The sequence below is a fragment of the Condylura cristata genome, unplaced genomic scaffold (genome assembly GCF_000260355.1).
Source record: "Condylura cristata isolate star-nosed mole 26May11 unplaced genomic scaffold, ConCri1.0 scaffold00016, whole genome shotgun sequence".
Lineage (NCBI taxonomy): Eukaryota > Metazoa > Chordata > Mammalia > Eulipotyphla > Talpidae > Condylura > Condylura cristata.
Genome location: NW_004567117.1, coordinates 11,553,545 through 11,568,176, shown reverse-complemented (window position 1 = coordinate 11,568,176; position 14,632 = coordinate 11,553,545). Strand labels below are relative to the sequence as shown.

General features: G+C 33.6%; 1 protein-coding gene across 3 annotated transcripts in view; it reads left to right on the top strand.

The window, feature by feature from the left end:
- The window catches only part of ESCO1 (establishment of sister chromatid cohesion N-acetyltransferase 1), a 40,640-nt gene that overhangs the window by 15,081 nt on the left and 10,927 nt on the right, over window positions 1-14,632 (top strand). For all 3 annotated transcript variants that reach the window (XM_004683777.2, XM_012725960.1, XM_012725961.1), the window contains exons 4-8: window positions 3,717-3,825; window positions 4,751-4,808; window positions 5,718-5,826; window positions 10,164-10,295; window positions 13,542-13,631. In XM_004683777.2, the coding sequence (XP_004683834.2) occupies window positions 3,717-3,825; window positions 4,751-4,808; window positions 5,718-5,826; window positions 10,164-10,295; window positions 13,542-13,631 (498 nt within the window). The remainder of the gene's footprint in view (window positions 1-3,716; window positions 3,826-4,750; window positions 4,809-5,717; window positions 5,827-10,163; window positions 10,296-13,541; window positions 13,632-14,632) is intronic.

Below are 14,632 nucleotides of genomic sequence, written 5' to 3'. Positions count from 1 at the left end.
TTTTAAAATGGAAAAATAAATTGAAAAACAACATCTAATAGCTAAAAGAAACTTTATTATCTGAGGAAGTAGTTGTAAAACTTCATGTAAAAACAACTGAACAAGCTATTTCTCTTTAAATGAATCATAAGTAAAACTCCATTTAAGCGAGAAAGAATTATGTATAGACCAGTGTCTATTGTCTACTAAAAAATCAAAATGAAATTTAAAGGAAACTGTCACCATATGATATGCTCAGATTTTGTTTTTTATGCAAATAGGGATGAAAGCATCAATTAGAAGACAATTATTGAAATAGTCATAGTAATTAGAATAAGTGGTGGTATGAGTAATAAGGATGCTTGCTTATTGTGGTAGCATTCTATTCAGGGAGTGTTTTTGTCAGCAAATTGATAGATATGCTGCAAGTGTTGCTAGAGAGAGTGTCTTCTTAGTCTTTGTTGTATATAAGTATCAGTGAGAACTGTGAAGGCAGATTGAGGTTTAATACGTGGAAAAATATATTGAAGAATAAGAGATATAATCCATAACTTTGGACTAAACTGTTACTTAACTAGAGGTGCTTGCTTAGATTACATTGTTTGACCTATAAAACTGCTTTTTCTGAAATGTTCTTTGGATTTATGCCATTCTTCTCTTTTAAAGAACATTATAAGAAATGCCTTTATTTACATTTAAAAATTGTTGAATATTTCAAACACTCATTGCAGATAACTATTATTACACTCATCTGTCTACCACCCCACATTTGAGAAAAAAAAAATAACACTTTATTGAAGTCAGGTTTTTTAAAATAAGAAAAATACACTACCGATTTAAAAAAAAAACACATCTTTTCATTTCTCTCAACTTTTTTTGCCAGAGTAAATATGCTCCTAAAATGGGTTTTTTCTGTATCTCTTTCTGTTTCTATCACTCTTTGTGTCTGTACACACAGAAAGCACATACATACACACCTATAAAGAATACTTAGTAGTGTTTGTATTGTATTTACAGAAATATTAATATAGGTTGTCTATGTGTCATTTTTTTCCCATTGGTTTTCTGCAGTTCTACGTGTTTGATAGTGACACAGATATTTTAAAAGTTGTAAAGAAAGAGAATGTATTCAATTTATGTTTTTATCTGTTAAAGCACTTATAGCTTGTTCCTAATTTTATCACCAATATTAACAGTATGATCATTGTCACAGAGCTGTTAGGAAATGTGTTGATGACTTTAATTCAAGACATTATTGAGAGCCTATTGACATTAAAGACAGTGTGTTATGACTACAGGAGACCTTTTAAGAAATTTACATTGTAGTAGTCATGGAGATTTTTCCTAACCACATTAAAAAAATATATAATGAGGTAGCATAGTTAGGAATCATCATAATTTTTATTTGATGAACACTAACTGTCAGGAAAGAAGTGCTTCATGTAATTCTTACCATAGTTCACACTGACTTCTATTCCATTTTTTTTAAGATTTATTTTTACTTATTTATGCATATAAGAACTAGGGTATAGGCCAGAGGTACAGGTGATGAGAGGATTTACTAGAGACAAAATAGGAAGAGAACAGGCGGATCTACTGAAATACACTGTGAGGGGAGCAGTGGGTGAGACAGTAGAGGTCTGCTATGCCATATAGATAGGTTAGCTCCCAGGCAGGGGACCAAACTCATGCCTTAATGGCTGTTGATAGCTTGTTAGTGCTGAGATTTTAACCCCTCTTAACACCAGGGAGGCCCTTGATTTCTATGCCCCCCCCCTTTTTTTAAAGATTTATTTATTTATGTATACAGAATGGGGGTACAGGCGAGAGGTGCAGGAGCACTGAGAGGATTCATCAAAGATAGAGTAGGGAGCAGAACAGGCAGATTGATGAAGTACACTGCTGAGGGGAGCAGTGGGTGAGACTGGAGAAGTCTGCTGCACTATGTGGGGTCACCTCAGGCATTGGGGATCAAACTTGGACTGAGGTGCAGCGGCTAGCTTGCAGTGCTGCGCTTTAACCCATTGTGCCACCAGGGAGGGCCTGATTTCTGTTCTTATCCACAATTTATAAATGAGGAAAAGAGGCTTAAGTAATTTACCAAGGTGATATTATTAAGTTATGGAGCCTGGATTTAAAGCTAGATTGACTGGCTTCAGAATTTCACCAAAGTTATATTTTGGGAGGTAGGAGACTTGAAAAGTATTATTGTAGACCTTACATCACTGAAAAACGTATTCTGTGACTGCCTGTAATTTTATTGTTTAAATTATATAGTGTCGATTTTAGCAGTACTAAGAAATAGTTGTGATTGATAAGGCTAACCTTTTAGTAGACTTTCTGTTAATTCATCAACAGAATTTAAATTATTCTGACCTTTATTTTAATGACTTAAACTAGTAACTTACTTTCTATTAATAGAGGTTAATTAGTAATATAGCATTCTTTTTGGTATTTATAATTTTTCTGGTTTTCTAGTGAATATAAAGGTTTATTTGAAGAAAAATACAATGTTTGAAAATAATATTACATGTTTATGGTAGCAGACACAATGCAGGTACACACACACACAAATTTAATTGTTGGCTTTCTTGTTTCCATTTCTCTAAGTTAGCCATGATATTAGAGTTTGGGGTGTTTTCTTTTGGTAATTATTGAATATTTGCTTTGATGAGGTTCTTTATTTAGAAACTGTTGGACATACAAGATTAAATATAGTGTCATTTTTGCTCTTAAGAGTTGCAGAAAATCAGTCAAAAATAATTCAAAATAGGATGTGATAGTCAAGAAAATAGGTCATGAGAGAGGTAGAGATGAAGTACATGGAGAATTCCAGAGTGCTTCAGAGAAGGGCATGAGGAAGGCTTCCTAGAAGTGGTTAATGACAACTTGAGTTTATATAATATAAGGTGTTCTAGATCTGTACTATGCAGTAGGAATATATTATGAGGTACACATGTCATTTAAAACTTTCTGATAGCCACATTAAAGCAAAAAAAAAAAAAATGGCAAAGAACTTGGTAAAATCAGTGTCTTACCCCTGCCATGTATCATTTCAGCATGTGTCAATTTTTTTTTTTAAAGATTTATTTATTTGTACATACAGAACTGGGGTACAGGCCAGAGGCTCAGAGTCAGTGAGAGGCTTCACCAGAGACAGAGTGGGGAGCCGAACAGGCAGTTCTATGAAGTACACTGCTGAGGGGAGCAGTGGGCTGGTCAGGAGAGGTCTGCCACGCCATGTGGTCACCTCCGGGGCAGGCGGGAATCGAACTCATGCGGAAGTGGCTTTAGCTTCTCAGTGCAGTGCTTTAACCCGCTGCACCACCAGGGAGGGCCATGTGTCAATTTTTAAAATTCAGATATTTTATTTTTGTGTGTGTATGTTTCTAAGTCCTAAAAATTACCACAATTGAACACATCACAAACCAGTCTCCCTAACTTTATATGTTAAGTGCTCAGTAAATGGCTACTCTGTTGGACTGTGCAAATTTGATAGGTGGAGCTAGAGAAATTAGATAGCCAGCCAGGCATGGAGGGAGAAATCAAGGGAGCTGATCTTGAGTGGGTGACTTGGGCGACATCATGAAGAGACTTTTAAGGCATATCTTTGTAAATTACTTCAAATATAAAGTATTATCTTAAGTTTTCACTAAAATTCACTGAAAATGTCTTGAGATAAAAACCCAAAGATAGTTAAAAAAACAAAACTAACATTTTTCATTATATGTGTTTAGAATGTCAGCCTGTGTTTGCAATCCAAGATTGAAAACAATCCAGTGGAAAATACTGTTTCAACATTTGTCAGTCAAGCAAAACTTGATACAGGGGAGAGTAAATTTGCAGGTAACACTTTGAAAATACTTGGATTTCAGTGTCCAGAGAAACTGTTGTCAGTGTAACAGGAAACTGTATTAACTACCAAAATAGGCCATGTTTTATCCATTGCCTTAGTTTTTCAAATGGGTGATTATCAGGATCATCATTGTTTGGGGGGAGAATTGCCTCTATTGATTTGCTTAAAGTACCTAAGTATGATTCTTCAACTCCCTACCACATACGTCTTTGTTTTTAATCTTTAATTTTATTTCTGATTTACTCTCTAGAAAAAAAAATGTTATGTAGTGTAAGTATAAATGTCTGCTTTATTATTTCAGTCTCTTATCTGTAAACCTTAGTTACTTAATTTTCCATCTTAGTGATTCCGTCTTTTAATTAAGGGCTTAATAAATGCTGCAGTTTGTCTACTTATACCATACAAAAATTTAGTTTTGTAACCTAGTGAAGAATATTTGGTATATGTGGAACAAAATATTGAGGTCTGATTCTTGCTTCCATTGCATGTATTAACTTTTCCTCTTAATCAGGCATTGGTACAGTCTGATATAGAGAAATGTACTTGTTCATTATGAAATAAAATGCATCGATTATTAATGTGATTGAAACTCTAGGGACTATACATTGTTTTTAAACCAAGAAATGTTTTCCTTTTGAGATTACATTAGTATACAGACGTTTAAACAATTAGCATTTTTGTTCAGGGCTGCTAAGTATTGATGAGACTAGAGGCTACCACTAGATCTCTATTAGATCTCTTTCTGCCTTGTCTCTGAAGTGGAATTTCTAGGAAGAGGGCTCTAATATTGCTAAATGGTGTTTATTTAAAATAAAACAATGCATTGGATTTTTTTCTCCTTCCTGTGTAATGATCATTGCTTGAAGCTCTAGTACAAAGCTTAATATGTAACTCACCTTCTTGATTAAATTACAGGTTCAGCACCCAAACAGCAATGCAGTGATAACAAAACATCTAAGTCCAGTGATAACAGGTAAAGTATTAATAAAAGTAGAAGTATGAAATCTAAGTGATTTTATACCTTTTAAGTTTTGTATTAAAATCTTTGTAGACATATGTCTTTGTTCACTTGCTATTTACTCTATTATGTAACCTATATTGTTAAGTTTCTGTACAAAGAGGTTGTCTTCTATATGCTTCTAGCAAGTGTTTAATAATGCTGGTTTCCTCACACTCATGAAAAACACCAAGTATTATCAACATGTAAAAGTAGTTTAAATAGATTAAAAACTTCGTTTTGTTTTTAACATGAGAATGAAATAATTTTGTCTCATTTTGCCTTACAGATTACTAAAAACAATATTTAAGATAAACTCTAGATGGCTATAGAGGACTATATTATAAAAATTATAAAACTTAAAACTTATTCAAACCATAAGGCACTGTTACAGTTTTTTATTTTTTAAAGATTTATTTATTTGTGCGTACAGAACTGGGGTACAGGCCAGAGGCTCAGGGATGGTGAGAGGCTTCACCAGAGACAGAGTGGGGAGCCGAACAGGCAGATCTATGAAGGGAGCAGCGGGCGGGTCAGGAGAGGGGAGCAGCGGGCGGGTCAGGAGAGGTCTGCCACACCATGTGGTCACCTCCGGGGCAGGCAGGATAGAATTCATGTGGAAGTGACTTCAGCTTCTCAGTGCAGTGCTTTAACCCACTGCGCCACCAGGGAGGGCCCCCTGTTACAGTTTTTTATTTATTGGTTGAAAATTCATGTTTTCCTGGGTCCCCTCCCTCTTTATTTTTTAAAATGTTCTTTTTTTCCACTTTGCAGTTGAAATTTGTCAGTATTTTATAGACAAATATATAAATCAGGTTTTTTTTTTTTCCTTCAAGAAGGGTCTATAACATTTATTAATGTTCTATTTCGTTTTTTTCTTTAAAGAGAGACCTCAGATTATTGGCCTAAGTGTAATTCTCATTTGGAGATAACAATTCCAAAGGACTTGAAACTAAAAGAAACAGAGAAAGTTGATGAAAAACAGTTGATCATAGTAAGTATAAAACTTGACCTTGGCAAAATGTTTAATGTATCTTATTTGTGCAAAGACCTTTTTTGACGCCATAAATTTTCAATATAAAAATATTCCTGGTATCATTGCAGTTTCTACTCCTTTAGCCCCTACACCGACTGCCCTGGTTGAGTATATACTATAGCAAATAATAAAAATTCAAGTTTATATATTTCTAATTTTATTTACAACAGGTCAGTACTTTATGTCTCAGTTGTTACTTTCTTAAATATGTTTGATCATTTCTTTCATTTGCTAATTTAATTATTAACATAACAGGGCATACTAGAGTTTAAGTATCTATGGAGCTTATTTTGTGTATCTGTTTATAGTATGTGTTACAATTTTTTTTTTTAAAGATTTTTTTATTTGTGCATACAGAACTGGGGTACAGGCCAGAGGCTCGGGGGCCGCTAGAGGCTTCACCAGAGACAGAGTGGGGAGCAGAACAGGCAGATAGAGGAAGTACACTGCTGAGGGGAGCAGTGGGCGGGTCAGGAGAGTCTGCCACACCATGTGGTCACCTCCGGGGCAGGCGGGAATCGAACTCATGCGGAAGTGGCTTTAGCTTCTCAATGCTGTGCTTTAACCCGCTGCGCTACCAGGGAGGGCCCGTATGTGTTACAATTTTAAAAAATATTTATGCTTTTTTTTTTTTTTTTGCTTAGAAGAACTAGGATATTGTCAGAGGGTATGGGTGGTGAGAGGACTCACCAGAGACATAGTGGAGAGTGATACAGGTGGATTTACTGAAATACACTGTGAGGGGGAGCAGAAGGCGAGACATGTGGGTTGACTCCCTGGCTGAGGTTTGAACTCAGGCTGTATTGATGAGAGTGTTGAGATTTAACCTGGAGGCGACCAGTGATGCCCTTCAACATACATTTTACAGGAAGATAAACCAGTAGTTAATTTGAAAGAGAACATAGTAAGTACAGTTTGGTGACAAAGTTGAAAAGAGACTGAACTGTTTTGTTTATAAATTTATTGGATAAAGCAAGCATAATACTGAAAAATGGAGGTACTCAAAATAAGAATATTTAGTGTAGTTTCACCCAACATAATTAATAGACTTTTTGGGACTGAATGATTGGAGAATAATTTTACAATAATTTGTAGAAATTTTTGAGAAAAAGAGCTGTTTAATTACATTTAGTAATGTTTTTGTTGTTAAATAAGTATTTCAGTGAAATAGGATTAGGCAATTAGAATCTAAAGATGAATTGTCCAATTTGAGCCATTTGAGCTGTTGAGCTCAAAGAAGACTTGTAGACTAGACATGCTCCAAGTATAAACATTGCTACATTCCAGAGACTAGTACAAAAGGAAGGTGACGTCACTAAGTTTTATTTTAATTCTAATACATGTTGAAATTACAATATATGGGATATATTTTGTTAAATACTATAATTATAACCTCTTAAAATGTATTTCACCTGCTGCTTTTGTTCTTTGGCATGGCTATTAGAAAATTTAATATTTATGCATTACTTTTCTGTTTATAGTGTTGGCCAAGAATTGATGATGACATTGATCATGAGAGCAACTATATTTTTTATTGCTTGTTTAGGGAGAGACAGTTCTTTTTTACTTTTTAAGATTTATTTATTTATGTGTATGAGAACTGGAGTGTAAGCTAGAGGTATGAGAGGATTTACCAGAGAGCACTGGGAGCAGAACAGGCAGACCACTGAAATAACAGTGCTGAGGGGAGCAGCAGGAGAGACAGGAGAGGTCTGCTCCACCATTTTGGTCTACTCACAGGCCAGCTGGGGATCAAACACGCTGGGCTACTGTGGCTGATGATCATTTGATAGCACTGTGTCTTTAACCCCTGCATCACCAGGGGGACCCAGAAACAGTTCTGTTTATTAATCCCAGGGTTTCAGAAAGGATTAAGAAACATTTTCTGGGACACAAAACTATATCAGAAGTGTTACTTCACACACCACTATTCTAGGGTTTACACAAAGACACACATATTAATGTATGTTAGCTTAAATTAATATACAATTCAAATGTTTTTGCATCAGCTTTCTAGCAAGACTCTAGTCATCAATGTGTACAAGTTCTTTAACCCTTTGAAAATAGCACTAAAAAAGTATGAAATATTGTACATGTAGAATTAAGGCTGGTGCTGTAAAATCTAGAATTAATCAAGCCAAACAAAAAACTGATAGTTGCATGTGGTGTGTGTGTGTGGGGATAAATCAGAAATTTAAAGTGCTACTGCTGTTACAACTTTAATCATTTAATGTGTATCTTAACATCTGAATTTTCAGAGCAATACTTTTTGAATGTGCTACTCCATGTGCTCTACAATTATTTCCTGTTTACCAGTGAGGAAACAGGCAGAAATGTGTATTCATTACTATGAAAATTGCCTGCTTGAAGAGATATTTGTGCAATGATATTTGTAATTCATAATAGCCAAAAGATGGCCCATATCAATAGATGAATAAATAAACAAATGTGGTCTCTATAAATGCATTGGGATATTATTCATCCTTAAAAGGGTTAGAAATTGGGCCCTCCCTGGTTCAGTGGGTTAAAGCACAGCACTGGGAAGCTAAAGCCACTTCTGCATGAGTTTGATCCCGCCTGCCTGGGAGGTGAGCACATGGCTCAGCAGACCTCTCCTGACTGGCCCACTGCATCCCTCAGCAGTGTACTTCATTGAGCTGCCTGTTCTGCGCTCTACTCTTTCTCTGGTGAATCCTCTCGCCGCCCCTGCACCTCTGGCTTGTACCCCAGTTCTGTATGCACAAATAAATAAATCTTAAAAAAAAAGTTAGAAATTATGACACATGCTATAGCATGGATAAACCTTGAGGTCATTATACTATGTGAAATAAGCAGGTCACAGAAAAGACAGATACTGTATAGTTACAGTATACAGTTACATAGTAAAGTTAGTTTCTTAGAGAAAGGAAATTGGTTAAAGCAGTATGACAGTGAAATAAGATTAGACAGAATCTAAAGGTGCTTTGTCCAATATAGTAACTGCTTGTTTAATGGGTACAGAATTTTAGTTTTGTAAAATGAAAAGAATTCCAGAGATTGGTTGCACAACAGTGTGAATGTACTTAACACTACTGAGCTATATACTTAACTATATATTTTAACTACAAAATGTTAGTTATTATGTATATTTTTCACAATTACACAATTGTCACAATTACAGAATTGTTTTTAAGCTGCCTGAAGTAAAATTCAGGCCATGTTTTGTCAAAGTTTGAATCTTTTAGAGTGAGCTTCCTTAATTTTACATACAGTCTTTATCAGTTAATTACTCTTTGCTATTTAAACATAGTTCTAAGGTATACTATTAGGTTCTATTTTTTTAAACAATCAGCTGAAATTGTAGCTTTAAAACTGAATCAATAAAGAGATTATATATCTTTTGAGTTGTTTATTAAAATTAGACCATATAACAGAAATTCTCTTGTTGAATAGAATAGAAAACATTCCGTTAGCAATCACTGTAGCATAATTATTGCAGGTAGGTGAATGTAGTCAGCCTTCATGTATTTATTTAACATATAAGTAATAGAAAAAGAGTTTCTGGTGACATCAAAATATTCTTTTAAAAAGTATATATATATATTTATGCAAACAAGAGCTGGGGTGCAGGCCAGAGGTGCTGGGAGATGAGAATATTCATTAGAGTGGGGAGCAGAATAGGCCAATCCACTGAAATACACTGCTGAGGAAGGAGTGGGCAAGACAGAAGACACATGGTCTGCTGCACCATGTGGGTTCCCTCTCTGGCCAGGGATCAAACTCATGCTGCAGTGGCTGCAGATTGCATTGTAGTGCTGCGTAACCCCTTGTACCACTTGGGAGCCCTGACATCAGAATATTCTTTTTAGTATCTACAAACAAGAACAAAACCATTAAAGAGAACAGACTTGATTTTTTTTTTAAGTCTATAAAATATTTTTTCTAAACTTCAGCAATATAATTATTGCATATATAAATTATGTATTCTCATTTATAAAGTATTTGCTATTTGTGGCTTTAGGATTAAAATTTTGTTATAGTTGTTTCTTGTTTCTTTTCAATAGTTATTAAATGCTGTGGAGTAGAGCTCTAGTGCAATCACTAATAAGTGTTATGGAGTGAGTGGACAGATTACTATAATGGGAACAGTAAAATCACACACAAACAGCAAAGATTAACATCTTAATTTTTATAATGAGCATTAACTGTTATAGGTTAAGCACATCGCTTTATGTTTACATTATAGCTTTAGAGGCTGATGTTCTAGGAATATTATTTTGAGAGAAAAAAAATGTTTGTTTTTATTTTGTAAATAGGATGCAGGGCAGAAAAGATTTGGAGCAGTTTCCTGCAACGTTTGTGGTATGCTTTACACAGCTTCTAATCCAGAAGATGAAACACAGCATTTGCTCTTCCACAACCAGTTTATTAGTGCTGTAAAGTATGTGGTAAGTGGAATTCATGACTGTAAAATGCATAGTCAACTAATTAGGTCAGACTATGAGATGTACTGCCTAATCTAAGTCACTGAAGTTGTTTTTAAGAAATGATAATATATACAAAGCCCTTGAACTATATATGATGGCTTTTTCCAAAACAATGTCAAACAGAAAAATCTAACTAATATATTATGGCTTGGTTTATGCTGTGGGATTTTTAAAAATTACTTTAAAAATGAATGTTTCCTTTACTCCTTCTAGCAAATAATGCTACTCAACTCGAGTATTTTTAAAATTTTCTTTGATCTTAATAATTTTTAGCTTTTGATTAGCCTGTTTTACTATTCATATAGCTTGGTACAACTTTTAATTCAAAAAGATGATTTACTTTAATCTTCTCTTTGCTATCGTGAGAGTTTTAAAAGGACGAATTTGTGAAGGTTAAAGTCTCAATTTATAATATACTAAAAAGAAAAATCCCACAAAGGAAGTATGTTTAAGTATATATTTTTTAAATGCGTGCATTTGAGGCAAAATGGGTATTTAATATTTGTTTCTGAATAGAGCAAAGTTTTAAATAATTTTGACCATTTCAGATATCTTGTGATAATTTAATATAATTGCTGTTTACCCGTGTCTGAAATGGAATAAATCTATTTTTATTCTATACATGTTACCTTCAGTACTGTACACTCACATTAATAAGACCTCCAGGATATCTGAACTGAGATCACCAATTCATTTCATATAGACTTTTATAATAGCCTCTAAGTGTTCAAATTAAAAAAAAAATCTTGGCTTCAGTTCAATTCAGCCATTGGTTGAAGGGTTTTTATTCATTGTTTTCATTTATCCAGTTGTTTCCACTACAGATATGTGGGGTCTTTTTTTGCTTTGTGGTTATCTTTTATATTTCTTATTCTGTCTGCTTTTTCCATCTTTCCCTGCCACCTGCTTAACTAAGCAATAATATAATAAGGTGTGTGGGTAGAATATCTATAGCTAGATATGGATTTATCATATGAAGTTTTACTTTTCTATTTTGACTATATTACGATCCTTCGAACTTCTTACAAAAATATTTATTTTACATATGTGAATCTGGTGATTTTAATTTTAATGATTTCTGCTTGATTTACATTATTTAATTCTCACAATTACTTGATTTCTTAAAATTATTAAAGAATTAGGTTTAAAAGACTCAATTCTTCACTTTTTAGGAAACTTACTAACTTCTAAGAGTAGTAGTGAAGACTTAAAAGACATACCCTGCTCTTCATAGTACCAAAGGAAATTGGTTTATGGGGCAAGGTGAAGTCATCACCTTTTAAACAAATTCTACTCTTGCAAGTCTGTAAAGTAGTGTCACAACTTAAGGAAGATTGATTTTGGCCCTAGCAACCTCCCTACACTCACACCCCTTGATGGGACAGAGCTATGGGTTGTTTTATTTTTAAAATAAGTTCAAGAGAAGGAATTGGGTTTAGCAGTTGGCCATCTTTTGCTAACATGAAGGTCAATATTCTGTTTTCAGACATAGATATGTATAGTCTAAAATAGAAACTCCTTCAAAACATTGTAGCATTCTTTTTTAGTCTAGGAAGGAGGATGAGACCATAACTATTTTAAAGATGTTCTGCTAGAATCACAACTGGACTTTAGGTTGTGATGTTGAGCTTGTATTGTGCTTTTTATAGACATTAAGCTCTCTTAAATGGTTGTCAAAAACATCTTATCTTTTTAAATGCCTGTTTAATCTTGTGTATGTGCCTTGGAGAGATGCTCACAGAGAAGAACTCATTTAGTTCTTTGGTGTTAATGCATTGTAAAAGGACAATGTTCAGTACTAGAGATAATATTTTGTTCTACTTATTAATATAAAAATCGATTGTTAGAATATTCACCTTTTACAAGTCTAATCACATTCTTTAGAAAATAATGTAGCTTTTCCTTAGCATAAAAATTTTGCCTTAGACTTGCTAGTACTCTGTAACAATTAAAAATATATATATATACGTATATAAAAATTTGTTTTTAAAGAGATTTGTTCTTTAATATCCCTTAAAACTACCCATATTGAGATCTGGGTATGATTCAGATTTAGTTTCTACAAGAAATGACTTCTATTACTATTTTGTTTCTTTTTAAGTCTTACCAGTCATAATTCTATAATCACCTGAATTTCACTTTTTCTTTGGATGCTCTATTTTTAAATGAATTATGATTTAAAACATTTTAATCCAAATTGTTACATCTTGTTCCCAACTAAGATCTTGCCCTCCCAGAAAATTTATTCTGGAATGTTTAAGAAAATCAGCCACCTTTCATTCTTGCCATAGTATTAAAACATTTTCCTTTCCTTTTTCTTGGTTGCATTGAGCTTTCATATTCCTTAAAGAAACAGGTCTCAGAAAGAAGATGGTTTTCTCTAAAAGAAGTTCATATTGCTTTTTGAAAGCCTTTTAATGTAAAGTTGGTTGGGTAAGATAAATGGAACAACCAGTTAAGCTCATTCCTTCTGTACTTATTTTTAACTTCAAAGCTCCTAGTTTTAACCTCTGGTTCAGTCCCATCTTACTAGATTTAAGTGGCTTTTGTTTTGTTTTTTTTTCATGCAGGTTCTGCTCATTAATCACCACGAGTGTGGATCTGAAGAAGAGTTTATTACCTCTTTTTTTGAGTATGTTTAACTTCAGATACACACAACGTAGCCTCTCCTTGCCCATTAGATTCTTAGAAGGTAGTTATATTTTTATAGTCTCCTTCTTGTGACTTTGATAGTTGTGATCAATACGAATAAAGAAAATTCCTTACATATTGGGCTACTGCATGCAAATCAGTTCATTTAATACCTCCTGGAGGTCTTTGGCATGCCAGACATAAAACCATGAGTGTGTGTTTGTGGAGGTAACCATGTTCCAAAGAAATTTAAGAGATTTTTTTTTTTTTTTTAAACCAAGAAACTGGGAGAGTTATCTTTTAGGTTCTGGGAATCACTGACTAGAGGGCTTGCTTTTGATGAGTGATTTTCAAAATTAATTTAAAATGGGAAAGGATAGATTAGAAATATTCTTCTGGTATTAGATATCTGAAAGAGTGTTAGAGAGAAATTTGTATAATACCTATTTTATGCTTACCAAAATAGCTGATTTATCATGTCTTACTTAGCCTTTTTCTGTTTATTTTTCTTCTTGTACATGAATATGATGAAATGAACTAAGACACATAAAATTATTCCTTTATTTTTGTACCTAGGGCTGGAAAAAAGAAAGAATTTTGGCTGAATATCCTGATGGCAGGATTATAATGGTTCTTCCTGAAGACCCAAAGTATGCCCTGAAAAAGGTAAATTTCCAGTGAAATTTCATAATAGGATGGATAATATAAATTTGTAGCTAATCTAAGCAGGGTAAACACATTGCTGGCATACCATGTTTAAACACCAGTTCTGAAAATAAGAATTGAAAGAATACAACCCAACAGAAAAACCATGTTTAAACTTGCAGTGTCTGTTAGGATAGCACATAGCATATGCTAAATGATTTCTTAGTGAATTGATCACTATCCATTATTATCAATAATTTGAGGCATAGAAGGCATGCAGGTAATGAATAATGTCATGTAGTTTCAAAATTAATATTTAAATCATGAAAATATAGACAATGTAAACTAGACAATGTAAAGTTTCAATCTGAGTACATTTCTAAATCATAGCTTACTTAGAAGGGAATCTTGTAGTAGGACATTGTAATCTTGATTAAACATTACCTAGTAATATACTATTAATGGGGGGGGAAGGTATATTTTGATTTATTAATATAATGTAGAAAATTTTAAATCATCTTATTTACATAAACCAGATTTCAGTCCAACTTAAGAATTTTATTCCTGGAGATGTCAGAAAAATGAACCAAAGATAGTAAAGTCTGTAACCATTTTATAGAGTATCTTAAAAGTCTAACCACAGGAGTACATATTTTAAAATGGTGTTAATTACATTTTCCAGTGGTACATTTTCTTCAACCCCCAGATGCTCTTTTAGCCAAATGGGTTAAATAGTTATTTGAAAAGATTAAACTATACAGTACTCAAGTGTGTCCAAAATATCTAGGAACAGGAAAAGTTATTTACTTCATTATTTGAAAATACATATAATATTCTTTGTAAAATAGAGGTTTGTCCTGTACTTTTCATACATATCCTGTATACATAACGGACAATCCCAAAAACCCAAGCATGCTCCCATACATACTACGACTGCCTGATAGTATAGACAAAATCTAGAATGACAAACATGTCACCTACCTTGTGTTTGAAATAATGATCCTTGGGCAAAAACAAATCCT